At 36.4% G+C, this 22657-nt stretch overlaps 1 protein-coding gene across 7 annotated transcripts in view; it reads right to left on the reverse strand.

Moving 5' to 3' along the window:
• The window catches only part of ACBD6 (acyl-CoA binding domain containing 6), a 223140-nt gene that overhangs the window by 124585 nt on the left and 75898 nt on the right, over positions 1 to 22657 (reverse strand). For all 7 annotated transcript variants that reach the window (XR_006705739.1, XM_045452563.1, XM_045452565.1 and 4 more), the window contains one exon: positions 8956 to 9061. Coding sequence is in view for 6 of the 7 variants with exons in the window: in XM_045452563.1 (XP_045308519.1) it covers positions 8956 to 9061 (106 nt within the window). In the remaining variant the exon portion in view is untranslated. The remainder of the gene's footprint in view (positions 1 to 8955; positions 9062 to 22657) is intronic.

Below are 22657 nucleotides of genomic sequence, written 5' to 3' on the forward strand. Positions count from 1 at the left end.
GCTGGGAAAAAATGAAACAAAAATTTGTTACACCCACATTCACAGCAACATTATTCATAACAGCCAAAATATGAAAGCAACTCAAGTGTCCAAGGACAGATATTTGGATAAACAAAATGTGGTATATACATACAATGCAATACTATATAAATACATATAAAAGGAAGGAAATTCTGACACACGCGAGAACATGGATGAACCTGAAGACATTATGCTAAGTGAAACGAGCCAGTCATAAAGGACAAATATTTGTGATCCCATTTACATGAGATATCTAAAGTAGTCAAATTCACAGAGATACAAAGTAGAATGGTGGTTGCCAGGGGGTAGAGATCAGGGAGGGATGGGGAGTTAGTGTTTAACCCAGAATTTCAGGTGGAGAAGATGAAAAAGTTCTGGAGGTGGATGGTGGTGGTAGTTGCACAACAATGTGAACGTATTTAGTGCCACAGAACTGCACACTTAAAAATGGTTAAGATGGTAAATTTTATGTATGTACATGTTACCACAATAAAAATAAATAAAAAGTTGCCAAAAAGAGCATAAGATTTAAACTACTTTTACTATTTTTCTGATTTTGTATTAATTCTGAGTTTCTGATGTAAAGTTAGGCTACATTTTGAAATGGTGCTGCTGCATTAATGCAAATGAAACTAATACGACAGTTTAGAATGCACTTCTCAATTATTAGTGTGAATGAACAAATTCCTTCAAATTACTATTTAAATCAAATAAATATACAACCGAAGTAACATATACTCAAATGTAGAGAGTTATTTAAAAAAATACATTTTGTTCCTTTCTCAAATCCTAAATAAAACCATAAATTTAGCCTCAGTGTATGGACTCTGCTTCTTAAACCTTTTGTTAGGTTTATGTTCTCAATTTTACCAGGTTTTTCAGCAGTTTCTAAGGCAAAAGCATGTAAATTATATTGTGATATGAGCCACAAATTCAAAACAAAGCAAGAAGGGAAAGGAATGAAGAGAAAGGTAACTTCCTTCAAAGCATTTGAAAGAATCAATAAACATGGAAAATGGTACAGAAAAGTTAACTACAAAACTTTTTTGTTATGGGAAACACAACGTCCTAATTACTGTATCAGCTGGAAACACCACACAATTTTCTCATATTAGAAATACATGTCTTACCAAACCACAAGAGACTCTTAAATACAGAGAACAAACTGAGGGTGGACGGGGGTGTGGGGAGAGGGAAAATGGGTGATGGGCATTGAGGAGGGTACTTGTTGGGATGAGCACTGGGTATTGTATGTAAGCCAATCTGACAATAAATTATATTAAAAACAAAGAAATACATGCTTTACTATATTAGTAATTACAACTTGAATAAATTATACACACACACACACACACACATATACACCAGGAACTATACTTATTCATAATAAATTAACTTCATTATAAAATATGATTATTTTAAATACATTTTATATATAGGTTCATATGCCATGATAGTTATAGATCCAAATATACATACATATATATTTCCAGCAGTATATGACTATTTATTTCAATATGTGGAAATGCAAGCAAATCATTTATGACTATAAATTAAATTTCTATGACTTTGACTTATCATTTTATGACTATAATTAAATTTCTTTATGAGCTTATAGCAAATTTTAAGTGCAATAAATGTAATTTTTAGTCATCTAAGGGCAAGAATGAAATTGGGCTGAACTTGCTGGATGAACATTTTAAATAAAGTCATATACCACCCCAAAGAATCCTAGGCAATCAGTAATGAAATCTCTCAAGCTCAAATATCAAATAGATAGACACAAAGAACTGGATGTCCTTTCAAAACTGTAATTGTCACCCAACTTATTATAGCAGGGAAATGCCTTTTTTTTTTTAAATAAAGGGGTTAAAAGTATTTTGCTAGCAATTTAATTCTGACATTGCATACTTTTAGCTCATCATCAAGGCTTAACAAGTTGTTTTATTTGCTAGAGCTTTAAAAGTCATGAAGCAATACCATTTATTTTATTTAGGATGTTAAGTTTGATTCTAATTTTAAGCTCTCATTTCCCTCATGTTCTTAAATTAATTCATACCAATCCCTGATTAATAATACAAGTCTTGCCATCAGTATTCAAGGCCCAGCCTGAGATGTCATGGCTGAGAGGGCAGAAATCTGCTTGGAGCAATGAGAGAACCCAACTGAATTCTTGGCGTCTCAGTCTATGAATGTGTAAGCACTTCATCTGTTCATAGAAACACAAAGTTCTGGCAGGCTGGGGGTGAAGGTAGCTGCATGGGTAACAAACTGGAAGACCTGGGAAGCCATACTACACCAGAGTAACTGAATGACAGAAGCAATACATTTTATCAGTTCCTTTTATCTTTAAAAAAATTGTGTTAGTGGAAGCTATTTGTGTTCTAGACATTTTATTCCTATGACTGCTGTTCAATGATCTTTGCAAAGATTTGCCTTTTAGGACTATTTGATAAAAGAAATTGTTGCAAATCAGAGCATAACACTAGCAGGGTCAACTGGAAATTGTACGTCCTTCTTTTTTTTTTTTTTTTTTTTAATTTTTTTTTTTTTTCAACGTTTATTTATTTTTGGGACAGAGAGAGACAGAGCATGAACGGGGGAGGGGCAGAGAGAGAGGGAGACACAGAATCGGAAACAGGCTCCAGGCTCTGAGCCATCAGCCCAGAGCCCGACGCGGGGCTCGAACTCACGGACCGCGAGATCGTGACCTGGCTGAAGTCGGACGCTTAACCGACTGCGCCACCCAGGCGCCCCTGTACGTCCTTCTTAAATCCGGTGGCAAAAAGAACACTCTCTCAGACCCCCATTTCCACTTAGCAATTATATGTATTTGACAACTCTGATTTAGTTCCTGTCTGTAAAATGAGGATAGCATCTACTTACAAGATTGTTGGGAAGATAAGTGAAAATACTCTGTGAACTAAAACACACACCATATAAAGTTTATTATTTGAAAGATGGAAAGTTCTCATAGGGAACATCTAGTACATGCACAATACATTCCAGGGAAAAAGTGACCTTGAAAAGTTAAGTGGACTTTGAGTTTCCAGTTCCAAATATAAGGAGGCTGAAAGTTGCCACTCCATCCTAACAACAAGCAAAATGCTGAACAGATTGAAAAATCAACTATTCTTGGATCCATAAGAGAGGGGAGGACACAGGGCAAATCACTGCCCCCAAGACTAAAGAGACAGACAGGGTGACTCAACTTTGTAGAGCAGAGCTTCACAAGTGAAAACCACCCAAGGAACCAGTGCCAGGCAGAAAAACCGGACTATAATGACAAATTGCTAAAGGCTCAGTGCAGACAACTCTTGAGAGTTAAAAACTCCAAGGGGATCTACTCATGGTGGGGAAGGTAGAAATCTTTGTGAGATTTACCTCCAGGAGCTTGGCCAGGTTCCCAAAGTAACTTTCAAAGAAAACTCCCCTCCCACTTCTGGAGGGGGAAATGAATCCTTCTAAAATATGCCAGAGCACTCAGTTCTTAACAAGGCCTGCCTTCAGGGAAAACTAGTTAACTAGTGTCTAACTTGCTGGGGTATTATCAGAGTCAACTGACCTGGAGTAAGAGAAATATTCAAATCTAGCCCACTCTAGCCATCCTATTCCACCTAAGCAAGGAGGAAAAAAGAAACACTTGTTGGGATTCACAGTCCAGACGCATAGACTCATTAAAGACTGAGACCTGGGGCGCCTGGGTGGCGCAGTCGGTTAAGCGTCCGACTTCAGCCAGGTCACGATCTCGCGGTCCGTGAGTTCGAGCCCCGCGTCAGGCTCTGGGCTGATGGCTCAGAGCCTGGAGCCTGTTTCCGATTCTGTGTCTCCCTCTCTCTTTGCCCCTCCCCTGTTCATGCTCTGTCTCTCTCTGTCCCAAAAATAAATAAACGTTGGAAAAAAAAATTAAAAAAAAAAAAAAAAAAAAAGACTGAGACCTAATCATAGGACAACAGAGCCCTTCCCCTCCCCCACACCTTGCCACCACATTACTAAAGGACTATTTTAAAAGGTTCCCTTTACCTGGTATATGATGTATAGCTATCAGTAAAAATTACAAAGTATACCAAAGGGCAAAAAACACAATTCAAAGACAGCAATTATTGGAACCAAACATGGCAAAGATACTGGAATTATCAGGCTAAGAATTTAAAACTATGATTAATATGCTAAAAACTCTAACAGATAAAATGGACAGCGTGCAAGAACAGATGGACAATGTAAGCAAGGAGATAGAAATCCTAAAGAAGAACAAAAAGAAATGCTAGAGATTAAAAAAAAATAGTAACAGAAATAAAGAATGCCTTTGATGGGCTTACTAGTGGCCTGGATACAGCTAAGGAAAGAATCTCTGAGCTAGAGGATATATCCAACAGAATCCTAAAAAACTGAAAAGCAAAGAGAACAAAGACTGAAAAAAAACAGAAAAAAATATCCAAGTACTGTGTAAAAACTACAAGAGGTGTGACGTATACATAATGGGGACACCAGAAGGAGAAGAAACAAAAGGCACAGAAGAAGAATATAAAACAATGACGATTTCCTGCAAATGAATGCTGCACACCAAGCCACAGATCCAGGAAGGTCAGGGGCGCACAGGTGGCTCAGTCAGTTAAGCATCTGACTTCGGCTCAGGTCATGATCTCATGGTTCACAGGTTCAAGCCCTGTGTCGGGTTAGGCAATGATGGTGAGGAGGCTGTTTGGGATTCTCACTCTCTGCCCCTCCCCTGCTCTCACTTTCTCTCTCTCATGATAAATAAAAATAAACCAAAAAATATATATATATATTACATGTGTATATACATGTAACACACACATATATATATATACATGTATATACACATGTAATATATATATACATGTATATATACATGTAATATATATATATGTCAAAAAACCTACACCTAGACACATTATTTTCAAATCATAAAAAGTCAAAGACAAAGAAAAATCCTAAAAGAAGTCAGAGGAAAAAAATCCTTACTTATAAATGAACAAAGATAAGAATTACATCTGATTCCTCCTCAGAAACCATGCAGACAATAAGAGAGTGGAGTGAAATATTTTAAGTGTTTTGAAAAAAAAGCTCCACCAACCTAGAATTATGTATCCTGAGAAATTCTCCTTCAAAAATGAAGGCAAACAAAAATTGAGGGAATTTGTTGTCAGCAGACTTTGGAAAAAATGTTAAAAGAAGTTCTTTAGAAAGAAGGAAAATAATAACTTGGATCTACATAAAACGAGAAGAGAGAAGAAGCAGTAAATGAAGGCAAAATAAAAACTTTTGTTTTCTTATTTTTCATTGCTCTAACAGATAACAGTTTGTTATGTGTGTGTCCAGTATTAAGTACTTTATACATATTAACATAATCCTCAAAACAATGCTAACACAGGTACCATCACAATCCCCATTTTACACATTAGGAAACTGAGACACAGAATAAACGTGACAAAAGTCACATAGCTAGGAAATGATAGTGCCAAGACTTGAACCCATGTAGTCTAGCTCACCACAATTATACTGCTTCTAATTATTCACTGAATCGTTCATTAGTTCATCAAATATTTATTGAGCATGTGGAATATGCCAAAAACTCTGATAAAACATTTTCAACAAGGAAGATCTCAAAATATTTATCTTTCTCAAGAAGCTACTGAAAGAAATGCGCCATCAAAACTGTGAAACAAAAAAGGAAGCTATTGAAGGAGACACTTCATCCAAACAAGGAAGTAAACAATAAAAGATAAAGACCCAGGATCCAGAAAACAGAAGAATCCAGGAGAGAAGGGAAGAGAATTCCCAGGACAGTGGTAAAGCATCATCCCAGGATGACATCTATGCAACAGGCCTAGAGAGCAACCAATGGAGATTAAAGAAGAAAGGAGAGTTCCAGAAGGGCTATCACTAAAACAATATGGGATTGATTACCTGATGTGTTTGCACATCTGCAGAGAAGACCTCTTTTGGGCAATTTGAGGAAAGAATTAATGATAGAAACACAGAAGATATAACACAAAAAAACAAAAAAGAAGCAACTATTAGCCTTAAGAAAAACAGAATGCTGTGCCATGGTATATAGACTGCATTATTCATAATTTATAATTATTCATTTCCTTCCCACCATTGCACCATAATCAGAACAGGCTTTCTACCATACAGACTTGGGGTTTGGCCTCATGACTTGCTTTGGCTGAAGGAATGTGAGTAGATGTGACACATGCTACTCCCACGCGGAAGTTTTAAATGTCTGCCTTTAGTTCTGCCCCAGATAGTGTTTATCCACTAAGACTGGATCTCAGTATGAGAATGAGGAGACAGCTGAATTAAGATGAACTGAACCCAAATAAGGCTAGCAAACCCAGCTGAGCCTTGACTGATCCCAAACTCTTTTGAAATATGAGCAAGAAATAAATGTAGTTATTAGCCACTGAAATCTGGCTAACAGCAAAAGCTGACTAGTACATACAGTACCACCTATGGCTCAGCAATGAACATAATTTACATAGTAATAATAACATAATTACTTTATAGCTATATTACAATTATAAAATAATATTTTAACATTGATTCTATAGAGATGCAATCAGAAAGCTGAAACTAAAAGTTGTGATATAGTTGTTAGGAGGGTGGGGAGAGAAGGAGTGGGGAATATGAGTAAAACAGCTAAATCCTAATAAAACATAGAGGAAAATCAATAATGTCAAGAGATATAAGTATATTATTTAGAATTATGCAGGTAAGTTGCAAAAGAAACAACTAAAAGAACTGAGAGTTTTTGCCTCAAGGGAGCTAGAATCAACGTGGGAAGGGTGCAAGCAAAGGAATACTTTTTTTGTTATAAGACTTATAGTACTTATTTTCTTTGAACTACCTGCATGTATTAATTTTATAAAAATCTTAACTCACAAGTACAAAAATAAAAAACAATAAAATCAAGGAAAGCAGTCACACCTGATTTAGTGGGACAAAAATGTAGTCTAATCCAGAAAGGCAAAAAAACCCATCCTAGTGGGAATCAAAAGACCTGGTTTTAGGGGCACCTGGGTGGCTCAGTCGGTTAAGTGTCTGACTCTTAATTTCGGCTCAGGTCTTGATCTTACGGTTGGTAGGATTGAGCCCCATGTCGGGCTCTGCGCGGACAGTACAGAGCCTGCTTGGGATTCTCTCTCCCCCTCTCTCTCTGCCCCTCCCCTGCTCACACACGTGTGGACATGCAGGCCCTCTCTCTCAAAAATAGACATTAAAAAAAAAAAAGCCTAAAAAAAAAACCGACCTGGTTTTATTATTTCACAATCTACTTTTCTCCACCCACATCTCCCTTAGCTGTTTGTTTCATTACTTAGGGGAGAACACAACTGTTACTGGTCCCCCTTTACTGCAGAATTATAGTCTTATATTTTCAGTTCCAGATGTCATTGACAATATGTATTACAGGAAAGATATCGCCTGAAAATGAGGTAAAAATAAGGCCTAACTTGTATAAAGAGCTCTCAATTGGGGCGCCTGGGTGGCTCAGTCGGTTGAGCGTCTGACTTCAGCTCAGGTCACGATCTCACGGTCCGTGAGTTCAAGCCCCACGTCGGGCTCTGGGCTGGTGGCTCAGAGCCTGGAGCCTGCTTCCGATTCTGTGTCTCCCTCTCTCTCTGCCCCTCCCCCATTCATGCTGTCTCTCTCTGTCCCCAAAATAAATAAACATTAAAAAAAAAAATTTTTTTTTAAAGAGCTCTCAATTAATACATATATTGATTATTTATCTACTCCTCACATTATCTATGATCACTGCAAGAAGCACCTCCTAACAATCACCACCTTTCGGTCATTTCAATCATTTTACACTGCATTATCAAAGAGTAAGTAAAATGATTAAAACTGAATTAGTAAATTTTATTCCCTATTTTAACAACTGTAACTCAGGGACAGTTTAAGCTCTGTATGTAAACAGTTTCATTCACAAACCAAATAAATTAAAAAGTAATATATTTTACAAAATAATTTAGTACAGACTCCCTTTAAGTAGTGGGCTCACATTTAAATTAATGGATTTACCAAAATTCTGACACACAGTATTTTAGAAATATATTTACTGAGCAAAGGACAGTATACTTGTTCAAAATGCAATGACAGTGGGGTGTCTGTGTGGCTCAGTTGGTTAAGCATCTGACTTCAGCTCAGGTCATGATCTCACGGTTCACGAGTTCGAGCCCCACGCTAGGCTCTGTGCTGACAGCTCAGAGCCTGGAGCTGCTTCAGATTCTGTGTCTCCCTATTTCTCTGCTTCCAAATAAATAAACATTAAAAAAAATCTTCAGGGGCGCCCGGGTGGCTCCATTGTTTAAGTGTCCGACTTCAGCTCAGGTCATGATCTCACAGTCCGTGAGTTCGAGCCCTGAGTCGGGCTCTGTGCGGACAGCTCAGAGCCTGGCGCCTGCTTCGGATTCTATGTCTCCCTCTCTCTCTGACCCTCCCCCGTTCATGCTCTGTCTCTCTCTGTCTCAAAAATAAACAAACATTAGTGCTCGCTTCGGCAGCACATATACTAAAAATAAACATTAAATTAAAAAAACGTCTTTTAAATCTTTAAATAAAAAAAAGTACAATGATAGAAGTTGTGATGATAGAAGATGTGAAAACTATTTAAAAATATTTTTATATAATCTATAGATTTCACTTATTAACAGTCTCTCCCTTTACTGTGAAGAAACAAGTTACTTGACTGCATCAAGCTTCAGCTAGTAACTTACACAACATCAACAGAAAGATGATGGACACATACATAGAAAGCATCTTAACTGAGTGACACTATCTCACATAAGTATTCTGATACAATCTTACACTGTATTTTGAGTTGTAGTTCATAAGCCATTTCGAAAAAAAACACTGGGGCAGAACAGCAGGCATAAAAAAATAATTAACAAGGCATGTTTTCCATACCTCTTCATCTTTCATATTCACATCCATATTTTTCGATTTGATGACTTTGGTTATATGGTCAATGTTGTTTTCCCTGCAGTAATCAAATATGTTTTTGTCTTCTTCCCTAATTAGAGTAAAAATAAAAAGTGTTTTACTAGGTAATTCATAAAAGTTACATATTTTTAACATAACTTGTTTACTGCTGACAAACATCAATGGAATTTCTGTTTTCATGAAGAATTTTACATGAACAATAATGGATTTTCCATAAGACATAATATATCCCATCTCTAAAGTTGTTAGCAACTATAATTACAGGGAAAAGTTTCATCTGCTTTAACAAGTTACACTAATACAATGATATAACACTTTAGTACATTTTTCTCAGCCCTCTTCCTCTCCCCAGTTCCTTTTTACACACGGGCAGGCACAAATTTCCTGACTCAGAATTTTCAGTAGTAGCACTGCAGTAACAAGGTTACTTACTATTGTCTATACAGAGGTTTTAAAAAATCAGGACACAGCTTATTACTTTTCTTACAGGATAACAGAATAAGCTGATTGCTGCTACTCAAGTTCATGCAAACACACACACACACACACACACACAATCACACACACTCACACACACACACACTAACGTAATTTTCTTAAAGGAAAGACAAAAAGCAATTTTCCTAAGGAAAAGATAATTAAAACATCACAAAATTCACAATCTTTTATGAGATGTTAGAAACAAAGACTAGGAACAAAAACTGGGAAGCATACTATGTACACGTGCTCTTCTAAGTATACTGATCGGCTAAATTCATTCACTCTTATCCAACAGCTTCACACAAAAAAGAAACATGTAAGGAGAAACTATATGACCTGCCAAATGGCATCACATTTACTGAAGGTAGAACAAGAGCTAGAACTCACTCAGATCAGCTGATTTTGTATATGGTGTGTTTTTCTATTGTATTGAGCTACATCTAGACTAGCCAGCTAGTCTATTCTACAATCTAATGTAGAAGTTAACATGAGATCTATGAGTTCTCTGAAACAGTATACAGAATTGTGTAAATGTGTGTGCATTTTTCTGAGCGTGCTGTGTGTATGTGGGGGTAAGGGATAGCATCAATGAGAGTCTCAAAAAATCAGTAATTCTCAAAAGGACCAGTAATTTGGAATATTATCCATGAAACTATATGTGGACTACACATTCTGGACAGGCATAAAAGAACGCAAGATGAATTTCAAAAATTATACTAATATGTTTTACAACCTGCAGGGCCATAGCTTCTATTCATCACTAATGCAAGCACTTGGCCATAGGAGTCTTCCTATCTTAAAAGCCAATTTAAATACCTTATACCCTATAAAAAGTTATTTCCACTCAGAGGTAATTAACTTAAAACACACTACTTTAGCATTAACCATCTAAGCTTTCCTTATGCAAGTGATGTATTTTACTGGGCACCTACTACATGCAAAGGCACTGGGCAAGATTCCGTTTAGTAACAGATGAACAAGAAACTTTACATTCAATACAGTTAGGATGATAAAATCCATATACAATTAACATAAAATAAAAATGGATCTTTAAAAAGGCTTATACGAGTACACAGGGGAAACAGCCTGCTTTAAGCTGGAGAAAAAGAGGTAGATTTCCAGGAAGAAAAAGAACATATGGTCTCTCGAAAATGTCCATTTTACAGAAGAGAAAACGCTTTTCCAGATCACTTTTTCTGAAAGAAAATAGGTAAGTCTGAGGCCAAAACCCCAGAAAGGAGAAGTATGATTTTTAAAATTAAGGCTGCATATAATACCACTTCAGCTATATTTATCATACACAAAAAAACCACTGTTTCTATGAAAAAGCATATTAAGAATTCTGACTTGGGAATAAGAGGGACCTGTTTTCCTCCAATCCAATAAGACAGAGCACTCTAATCAAGAGGCAGCAACTTTATGAGAGAAAGGACTGTATCATTTGAAGTCATAACAAAAAATACACTATTCCCTAGTTGTTTTGAACTTGGAAATAATGGAAAGTTAGTGGTGAGGAACAGAAAGGAAAGTAAGGAAGATCCTTGGGATGTAAGTTACCCATACCCAGTAACGCATAAGGGTTATTCACAGATGAGAGGATTTTCTGAATCTATGAGGTCTCTCTTCCTGAATCCCAAATGTGTATGTATACTTAGGCCATAAGCAGTAAAAGAGTAAATATAGTACAAACTTATTTAAAATTTTATTTTACTCATTTTACATTTTCAATATTTACTATATGTAGCACTTACATAAATTATTTTGTTTTGATATGTGAATGTTTTGGAGGGCAGGAACATTTTTTTTTTATCTGAATACCAGTTTATCATCTGTTATCACCACAAAGTATGTCGGGCACATAAAGGACTTAAAAAATACTTATGGGTAGAATACACAATTCATATTGAATGTAAATTCAATATGAAAAAGAAATTTAGTAAAATCACCACAAATGTATTACAAAGTTAAGTGACTAAGATAAAAAAGAAAATTGACACTCTTGGGCTTAGTTGCTAATACAGTTCTCCCTGCTCCAAGTTTTGACTCTCTTCCATGCCAGCAACCAAGCTGTCTTTATACAATGTCACCACCTAGTGTCCCAAATGAAGAAACATCTGGAGCAACATCTTTCCACATCTCTTTTCTTGTCAGCAAGATTATGTACAGTTTACAAATCAAATTCTCTTTTCCCCTCTACATTTCCCTGTTAATAAAGTATTCCATGGGCAATCTTTTCCTCTATAAACACACTTACTTTATTTTTTTTTGTTTTTTTTTTTTCAACGTTTATTTATTTTTGGGACAGAGAGAGACAGAGCATGAACGGGGGAGGGGCAGAGAGAGAGGGAGACACAGAATCGGAAACAGGCTCCAGGCTCTGAGCCATCAGCCCAAAGCCCGACGCAGGGCTCGAACTCACGGACCGCGAGATCGTGACCTGGCTGAAGTCGGACGCTCAACCGACTGCGCCACCCAGGCGCCCCTAAACACACTTACTTTAAATAAAACGTGCAAATGAACTCAGCCATTACCAAATACAGTAGAGCCCAAATAAATGTTAGTTCTCTTCCACATCTTCTCACTTTATCTTCCTTTCTCTCATAATTCTTGGCCAGCTATCTTCCTCTCTTTGCTGAATATGAGTGATAACATGACCGTATCCATTCTCTATGGATAAGCATGAGTTATGGCCAAGATGCTACCCTCAAGGATATCCCAATATCCCTAGCAAAAGACAGAATGTCTCTCTCTACTCCAAATATTTGGAAATTGACAGAATACACAATTGTGTATCTGAAGGGAAGAAAAGTCACTGGTTTTCTCTGAAATTCTTTTGAAGTATGAGAACACACCCTTATGGAAAGAGGAATGGTGTTTAAGTATGGTTGTCTTTCATCAACCATAGGAAGAACAGATCTTTGCACACTCATAAAAATATTATCTGTACCACTTTCTACAAAGATTGCATTTTCCTACCAAAAGAATATTTCAGGGGTGCCTGAGTGGCTCAGTCAGTTAAGTGTCCGACTCTTGATTTCAGCTCAGGTCATGATCTCACAGCTTGTGAGATTGAGCCTCCCATTGGGTTCTGCACTGACAGCATGGAGCCTGCTTAGGATTCCCTCCCTCCCTTCCTCCTTCCTCCTTCCTCCTTTCTCCTTCCTCCTTCCTCCTCCTCCTCCTCCCCCCCTCTTCCCCCTCCTCCTCCTCCTCCTTCTCTCTCTCTCTCCTCCCCCCCACTCTCGCACATGCTCTCTCTCAAAAATAAACAAAGAGTATTTCAAACAGGTCTCATAACAGGCCACCTAAAGTCCATTAGCTACTATTTCACCTATTCTATAGAATTAAAAAAATACATTTATGGGACTAGCTCAGATATCTATTTCCTAGATACATTCAATAAATATTCAATTTATATATTAAGCAACTCACAATCAGATAAAAATAGAATGCCAGTAAATAGGCAATGAAAAATTATTTAATGAAGGAAAACACAGAGTAAGCCAGTACCCACACAAATATAAATAAACAAATGTCACTAATCCTCAAACTAAGGAATGTGGACCTGCATGCTCTGTGGAGGCACACAAAGACCTTTACAGGGATATGCAGGTAATTGGGACGCTGGGGTTGCTCAGCTGGTTGAGTGTCCAACTCTTGATTTTGGCTCAGATCATGATCCCAGGATCATGGGACCAAGCCCCATGTTGGGCTCTGAGCTGAGCATGGAGCCTGCTTGAGATTCTCTCTCTTTACCCCCCTCTGTCCCTCTCCCCTTCACACTCTCTCACTAAAATAAAATTTAAAAATTTAAACAATAAAATAAATAAAGGGATATGCAGGTATGAAAATTTTAAGCTAAAAAAGAAAAGAAAAATTTTAAGTGAATCAATTTACAGCTCAAACTTGGAAATAAATGCATTTTTTTTTCCTTAACTGATCTACCTGAAGAGACTACTGTGGTAAATATTTCATCACCATTCTCCTTCTCAGAATTCCCTCTGCTCTGATCACACCCCTCCTAAGTTTATATAAGAAAGGCATATACCTGTCTCCTTAGTATGGTATACTTGTACGAAGTATAACCAAAAGACTTTGCTAAGACTTAGCAATGACTATTAATTAAGCCTGTTACTCTTTTTGCTTAGAAATACTCTGTTTAACTAATATACTGGAAAAGGTTTGGGGGGAAAAAATCAGACCTAGGTTGTATTAGCCCAAGATAGAAAACCTTCCTTGGTACTAAATAAAGGGACAATTACTGGTGAAAAATTGGCGTTGGGAAACATTCTATAGCTAAGGTTAGAGAATGGAAGGGCTGAAATAAACAAAGCTAAAAACAGACTTGATGCTGATCTCTGTCTCATTTTAATAAAAAGTAATATTTTGTGTTAAATTATTTTTAAAAGCTTCACCCACCTCATTAAGACCTATTTTCGATTAAAGTTTACTTATGTTTAATAATTTTTTAATAATATTTATGATGTATGTTGATCAGCTGTATAGGAATAATTACAGTGATGGGGCGCCTGGGTGGCTCAGTCGGTTAAGCATCTGACTTCAGCTCAGGTCATGATCTCACAGTTTGTGAGTTCGAGCCCCATGTTGGGCTCTCTGCTGTCAGCACAGAGCCCCCTTTGAATCCTCTGTCCCCTCTCTCTCTGCCTCTCTCCTGCTCTCATGCACATGCTCTCTCTCTCAAAAATAAAACAAAACATTAAAAACAAAAAAAGGAAGAATTAAAGTGATAATTCAAATGGGAAAAGATTTAATGCATAGTTTTGGGTCAAAGAAAATTACATTTTAAAAAAGTCCAACTTATATACATATTTTTGTTACAGAGAATTATGATAGTGCAATAAGATTACACAAAAATGTATTACAATTGTGTGGGAGAAGTAGAATTAAAGGAGAAAAAGGAATGACATAAAATTTCTGTTAAAGACCCTATTCACGTATTTTTAAATCAAGATCAGAATTTTAAATAAACTTTTTATTTTGAGACAATTGAAGATTCACATGCAATATAAGAAATAATACAGAGAGATCTTACGTACCATTTCCCAGCTCCTCTCAATGGTAGTATGCTCATGTACTTTAAAAAACGGATTATAGGGGCACCTGGGTGGCTCAGTCAGTTGAGTATCAACTCTTCATTTCAGCTCGGGTCATGATCTTGCAGTTGTGAGACATAGTCCTGGGACAGGCTCCACAATGGGTGGTGCAGCCTGCTTAGGGTTCTCTCTTTCCCTCTCCCTCTGCCCCTCCACCACTCTTGCTCTCTCTCAAAAAAACAAAGCAAAACTTTTTAAAAATGGATTATCATTATAGTATTTAGATTCACCTAAAAGAGTGATTTATTTACTTTAAAATTTCATTATTTACACAGGGTGCTTTATTTATTTACACATGGTTCAGTTGGTTAAGTGTCTGATTCTTGGTTTCAGCTCAGGTCATGATCTTATGGTTGTGAGATAGAGCTCTGTGTCGGGCTCTGCACTGAGTGTGGAGCCTGCTTAAGATTCTCTCTCTCCCTTCCCCTTGCCCCTCCCCCACTCACAAGCTTGCACTCTCTTTCAAAATAAAATCTCTTCTTAAAAAATCCATTATTTACAAAACACCAGAAATTGTGCCCTTTGTAATACACTTACACTTTTAAATAAGAATTTTAGATGTTATCATAAAATTCTAAAGGAGAACATAGTCTTCCAAAGTTCTCTTAGGGACTACAATAGCAAAAAGTTGTTTCGAGTGTCAAATTAGCCCAATATTCTATAAAGTAGAGGCCTGAAATAAGGAGTGGGCTAATCCACTAAGGATGATCAAATAAAGCACTACAGAAGAGTTGACGTTACAGCCTATCTCTCTGGAAGATGAACTGACCAGCCAGCCAGCTGGGTTACTGAAGAACAGAAAGAATATTCCAAAGAACAGAAAGAAAAGGAAAAGCATCAACAACAAAAAGCGCTCAAGAGTGTTGAGAGATAAATTAGACACCAGATATAGACCCAGAGAGCTACTGGAGTCAGACACTAACCTTAGCATATCTAAAACAAACCAACCAACCTGAAAAGGCAACTATCCTCAGTAGGAGGTATGGTTAGCAATAAACCATAGGAGGGGAAAAGTGAAGCCAATTTTGAACTCGGACCAAAAGAAACAATTAATTTGAGGGGGAAAAAAATCCTGAGTTATTTCTCTGCTGGGAGACAGTTTGTTCAAGGGGCTTCATTAGAACCTTGGTTAAAGCAACTCTTAAAATGGTTCACCTATTTACATATTCACAAATGGTCACCTATTAATCTGTCTGTCTGGGTTCCTGAATACTTAAAGGGTACCCAGGGTACCTAAACACTTGGATCACTACAAAGACACAGCCTTTGGTAAATAAATAAGCCTTTTTTAGTTTACACCTCAGTTTCAGATGAATTTTATTATACTACTCTGTCTCTGAGAGTCTGCTCACCCACATGTCTTTTTTTTTAGATCTTTGAGATTGAAGAATGGACATAAATTCACTAAAAACACACTGGGAAGTTCCTTAGGAGACAGTCTTTCTAGGATGAAAGCCTGCTCCCTGTCTTACAAAATTTAGTAGTGCTGTTGCTGAATACTATCTTCTTTGTAGGAATTTAAGTTCTTAATTCACTTGACAAGTATACGGCCAGAAGTTGTCAATCTGAAAGGTAAAGACTTGCTATTCTGTCCAAATATAACTTTAGGAAATAATTATGTCATCTTTCTGATCTCACTGACTAAATTATCAACATTCTATTATTGTAGGCTAAATACAAAGCCCAAGTCTAATGCTAATTCTTTTTTATATAACCTTTGTATTTTATATGTAAATGTACAACCTTTATTTCATATATATCTAAATATAACCTTTGATATGACTAAACTATCAATACTTTAGAAACTGAGATAAAATATCTACATAGAAATTAAGATACTCTGTATTCTTAAAAAAAGAATGTTTTAATTTACAAATATAAAAAAATTAATACAAGCATATCTTAACTTTGTTTATAGTTGCTTCTCTCTTGAAAGAAAAAATCTGTTCTTACTCAAAGGTTTTTAGCAAAGCTGGTGAAAGACTTATCTGGGAGAAGCAAATTGGTAAAGTCAGCTCCTATCTCAAGAATTAAATAGTAGTCAGAGCTATCCTATTTAGCACATCAAAAATCCCACTTTTAATTAATATCTAATTAAAATTTTGGATGTTAATTTCATCGTAAAACACTGTTTTCGAGTATCAATCTTACAAAGACCATAAATGAGAGTCTATACTATGGTCCTCCAGATAAAATCTTGTAAATAGTACATCCTCTTTGAAGTACCTTGGTCATATGCCCTAGAGGAGGCAAACAATGCTGGGGCAATAACTAAGCTCAAGAAACCTAGCATTCAGATCAAGACACTTACAAAAGTGGGGTTTTTGTTGTTTGCAGTGTTGTTCTTAAAATAATTTCTGAAATCCTAGATGGCAAAAAGACATCGAGAAACTCTTTGTTAAAGTTGCCATATTTCATTGATTCTAAAACACAAATAATGGGGTGCCTGGGTGGCTTGGTCATTTGAGCATCCAACTCTTGATTTCAGCTCAGGTCATGATCTTAGGGTTGTGGGATCAAGCCCCACAATGGGTTCCATGCTGGGCATGGAGCCTGCCTGGGATTTTCTCCCTCCCTCCCTCTGCCCCTCTCCCCTGCTTGCAAGATCTCTCAAAACAAACAAAAACAAAAAGCACAAATTTTTTCATATTTTAACATTTCTGATGAATCTTATAATCTGTAGACTCTTATAATTAATTAGTGGCATTTTTTCTTAATGGTATTTAAACCAGTGGTGTTTTAGAGTCAATAAAATAGGTAGGTTCAAAATACACAGTGCCAAAAGGACAGGTGAATGATGAAAGAACTTATAGATACTGAATCACAATCCTCCCACTCATACTGCTACTATATCTGCAATTACTTTCACACAGTTATAGTACATAACCAGTTAGTTTTCCCCCTTCCTGTTATGTGGTAATGACAATATCTTCTTCACCAAATAATAAATATTTTCGACAGGGTTATATTATAGCGTACTTATTGGTAGGTCTAGAAAATTCTTAAAAAGCCTTAAATAAAAAGTTCTATCTGTTATCTTAAGTTGTTAATATGCTGTTAATGTATTTTTCTCACATTTTTTCAAGGAAGCAATGACAAAGGAAAGATCAATGTCCCAGGTACTTCTTGAAGATAACCTCTTATTCTGGAAAAGTTATCTAGCCATGATTTATAGACACTAGTTACTAAAAATGCATTTCTACCTCTTAAAACCTACTTAACTCTAAAATAGTTGATTAAAATTTCTGATACTTCAAATGTCCATATGAAAAAATTTATTTTAATTCTGATCAAATCCTGGAAAACCAGTGGCCACATCAGAAACATCTATAGAATCCTTGGCTAACAGGCTTTATAGAGCTGAGTTACATTCTCAAACATTAAGGTAAGTCTAAAATCAATAACGTCAATGAATCCAAAAGAAACATCATCAGTATAATGATGATATAATTTTACTGGTAAAGCACATCTTTTTTTTTTTTTTTTTTTTTTTTTTCAACGTTTATTTATTTTTGGGACAGAGAGAGACAGAGCATGAATGGGGGAGGGGCAGAGAGAGAGGGAGACACAGAATCAGAAACAGGCTCCAGGCTCCGAGCCATCAGCCCAGAGCCTGACGCGGGGCTCGAACTCATGGACCGTGAGATCGTGACCTGGCTGAAGTCGGACGCTTAACCGACTGCGCCACCCAGGCGCCCCGGTAAAGCACATCTTAAAAAACAAACGGAAAAGGGCTTTAAAAGTTTAAATTGAAGATATTCACTCTGTTCGTATAATAACAACTATCAAAATTAATTTCACTAATTGCAGAACACAAGGATTCCTCAACCATCTCAGAGGCAGTATAGTGTAGCAACAGCAGAGTACAAACCACGTGACCTTGGTCAAGTAACCTAACTTTTCTGAGTCTAAGTTTCTTCATCTGTAAAATAGGGATATCAATACCTACAGCTTAAAGGATCATTCTGAAGATTAACTGAAATAATATATATAACACATGTAGTATAGTAACTAGCACATAATTAGTGGTCCATAAATGTTAGCTGATATTATTACCTTAAGATTTTAACACATGTTGTACACTGGGGTCATTTCTCATATACCTTTATATAACACTAACAATCAATTCATCTAACAAATGTTAATTAGACCTCCAAGGAAATAAAAATATGCCAATGTAGGTGGAGTACAGTCAGTATGGGGGTGGGGGGGGGGGTAGAAACTGGCATCAGATGAGATGATGAAGGGCCCTGTAAGAAATGTTAAAGAATATTAGACTTTATCCTAAGTGCTATAAGAAACCACTAAAAGGGCTTCAAGTAGGAGAGTGACACAATGATATGAGTTATAAATCTGGGGAGGAGGCAGGAAAGGAAAAAGGAATCTAGTTCTCAAACCATTCTGCAGTGTCCTGGCCAAGAGACGATGACTGTTTAGTGACAGTATTGCAAAAGGCAGGATGGTGGCGATAATGAAAACTAGGTGGATCTGAATTATTTTGGAACAGGAGGAAACAGAATTTTTGATATAGTAAGGGATAAAGGAGACAGTAGACCAGTGTGACATAAGAGACCTAGAAATGACATATTTTACATAAAATACTGGTAAAATACTTACCTAATACATATATAAATTTTTATATTGGGTAAAATTTATAAATAAAATCATGTAATATAACAATGTCCTTTTCACACGGAATTCCAACTTTAATAAACACCAATCATTTATTACTGTATATAATGCAATCAGCAAAGTTCTTATAAATCAAAAGGCAATGTAATGAACCAAAATTGCTTGCTTTCAGTATTGACAGAATAGATGACAATAATTAAATGATAATTAAGAAGATGACTATTTCACAATGCTAACATCTCTGCTAACATTTTAAAATATCTTTATGTCTCTAAAGCATTTAAATAGCAAAAAACATTTATTTATATTATGTGTAATACATATACCACTTTTTATTATAATGGATACAATAAACCCGTAACTATATGCATCTTTATAGTGCATACACACACACACTAAACTTTGTAAACAAGTCTAAGTGTCTAGCATTTCACAAGTACTATATAAGGATATGGATAAGATTAGAGGAGCAGAGAGAAAAGAGACAACAAAGTGAGGAAAAGGAAGAGAGGGAAGAATAAAGAAAAAAGAAAAGGAGAGAGGAGAAGATGATGGTTTTAGTTGAGGAATGACCTCTTGTTCAGAAAGGGCTGTTGATCTACAAACAGGTGGATCTGCCTAGATGCTTGGTTGGCATCAGGACACTGAGCACACAGGAGCTAAATTAAGCACGTAAGAAAAGGGTGAATATGAGAGCCAGGAGACTCTTACAACAGTTACTGTTTATGGCAAGACCTGCTTGTCTCAAGGGACCCATTTTCACATAATCTATAATTATCTCTTCGCTTTAATCGCCTTGTCATTCCTAAGGCTCTCCTGGGCACTGGAAGAGGAAAAGCTCATTAACTAAACCTTTTCTCCTCTCTCCAGCCACCCATGGCTTTTAATTGCTTGGTGTGTTATTATCTAGGAGTGCAACTGGGATCATTTTCATAAGAAAGGAGGGTAGAGAGGAGGAAGGGAGCCATGAGTCCCTGAGGTATGCACCACAGAAAAACCTTTGCTTTCTCAATTATTTATGCCAGCTGAGGTTTTACAGGCTGAATAAATCCATAACTCAAGTTCATTCTGAGCAGTCAGATTCTCAAGGGGGAGTTGCCCACTTGCCTACACACACTTGTGTAGTCCTCAAAGAATAACCAGAATGTAACAAGACATATGTCATCCAATTTATCACCTATCACCAAAGTGTTAACACAATGTTGATCATGGGCAACACAGTGAAACAGGGAAGGTTTTCACTACTACCAGCCAAACAGATGTAAGGAAGCAGGATAATCTTTTTGGTGCTAAGGACAGTGGGGTCAATGGGACAGTAGTATCCCAGAAAGACTTAGCCAACTGAAAGCAAAAAAATCCAAATATTCAAATTTTAAAGTACAAATATGTATAACACATTCTCTTAAAGCTTTGGAGTCTTACATAGATTTGTTCAAACAGACTGCTATCTAACAATGTGAAGCTGAATACATAACTGAATGGAGTTTTATACCATCTGATTTTATAAATCACTTAAAAATAAAACAATGTATGTTGTAGCTTTTTCTCCAATCACACCTCTTTCAGGAAAATTTTAGAGTACAGTTTATGTGTGATAGGCCTCTATACGACTATCATTCCAGTTCATATTTTCATCACAAATACAAAATTAAAGTATAATCACTTTTATCGTGAATTATATTTATATTATTCCACTTTATATTCAGAACTAAAGAGCAGCCAATAAAAAGATAATTCTTAAATATTTTCAAAATCCATTACTGTTAAAAATTTTTAACTTTCTAAGTCAATGATGAAAGCATCTCTTTAAAATTCTACAGGCTTTTGTGTCTGACCACAGCAGTGACCTCTGGTATTTTCTGCCAAAACAGTTCATTTGTCTCACAGAACAACTAATCAATTCCAGAGCCCATCAATCATTTTGGTTGTATACTGGTCTGGTCTTGCTTAGAGAAGGTCCAGATGGCTGCCTGTCTAAGTGGGATTAATAAAATTCTGATAGATTACATAGCATCAAAGTACAAAATATAACAAGGAGGACCAAATCTTATTGCAGGGTAGAATGGACACTGCACATGCTTCATTTATTGTATTTTTAGTTCTTGCCCTAATTTCTCAGTTTATGTGCCATCTTCTAGATAAAACCTTCTAAGTATACAAGTCACCAAAAGTGATTTCTTACTGAGTCAGTATATGTAGTGCAGAAGCATTTGACTCTTTGCAAAGCCCTATGCTTATTAATCAGAGCTTTTTATGTCCATCTGCAGTATAAATGAAACACAACTGATCTCAAGTCTACAGCAACTGTCTTTGAGTTAAAAGATTTGTTACTCCCCTGTTTCTATAGTTCTAATACAGATTCTAATAGCACTGGCTCTTTCTTCCTTGTTTTCCATTTTCTCTTGCAAAAGCAAACAACCTGTACCTAATTCTATAACCAGGCTGACATGTGATTTTTAGTTCATAACCTGAGCCTTGTGCTGTCGGTTCCTGTTGTGGGGGTTGTGCTGAGTATGACAATGTTAATAAAAGTTAAAAGTTACATAGTAACTCATTTTGTGCCAGGTACTATTCTAGGATGCCTATGTATACATATTCAAATAATTCACATAAGTGTCATATGAGAAAGGTAATACAGTTACCCCTATTTTGTAGATAAAGTAACTTGTCCAAGGTCACAGAACTACTGAGGGAATCAACATTTGAATGCTGGCAGTCTGGCTTCATAATTTTTGGTATTTAATTAGCCTCACACTGTATCTCCTCCATTATACTACAGAACAATTAACCAGCTTCATAATGAAAAATTGGTGTCGGGGCTCTAGAATATTAACACAGAGATCTGTATCTATGACATGATATTGTCACTTTCTGTGACAGAGTGGAAATAAGGGTCAGAACCACAACAGGCAAGGAGCAAGCTCAGAATTGGCCCCAGTGGCCCTTGGCTCAAGAACATTTACAATAAAATGAAAATGGGCCTTTAACTTATCACCTACAATACACATTAGTCAGGAAAACTGCCACAAAAATGGAGCCCAAGCCTTATTACATGAGTTTATTAGATACTGATTTTCCTGATCTTTAAAAACGGGGAAAAAAATTAGAGGTTTATATACTAAAGTATCTAAAACAGACCTTCAAAATACTTTTTTAGTGGCTTTTAAAAAAATGGTTCTACAGAAGAAAACTTTTCCTTTCACCTAAGTTTGCCATTTGACATTTCTAAAACTCTAAAACCTGTCACTTTCACTTCAGTTGAGCATGATTCTGCCAAGAAACTGCAATTAGCAATTAGTTAAAGCACAACTTCCTCTTGGAAAAATAAAATACCAGATATGTCACCTAAGCACAAGCAAAATTTGATTACACAAACTCCAACAAACAGCCTGTTTTCATTGCTGCAACTGCATTTTTATACTTCAGAAACAACAGGGACC

Source organism: Leopardus geoffroyi, chromosome C3 (assembly GCF_018350155.1).
Source record: "Leopardus geoffroyi isolate Oge1 chromosome C3, O.geoffroyi_Oge1_pat1.0, whole genome shotgun sequence".
NCBI classification, from domain to species: Eukaryota; Metazoa; Chordata; class Mammalia; order Carnivora; family Felidae; genus Leopardus; species Leopardus geoffroyi.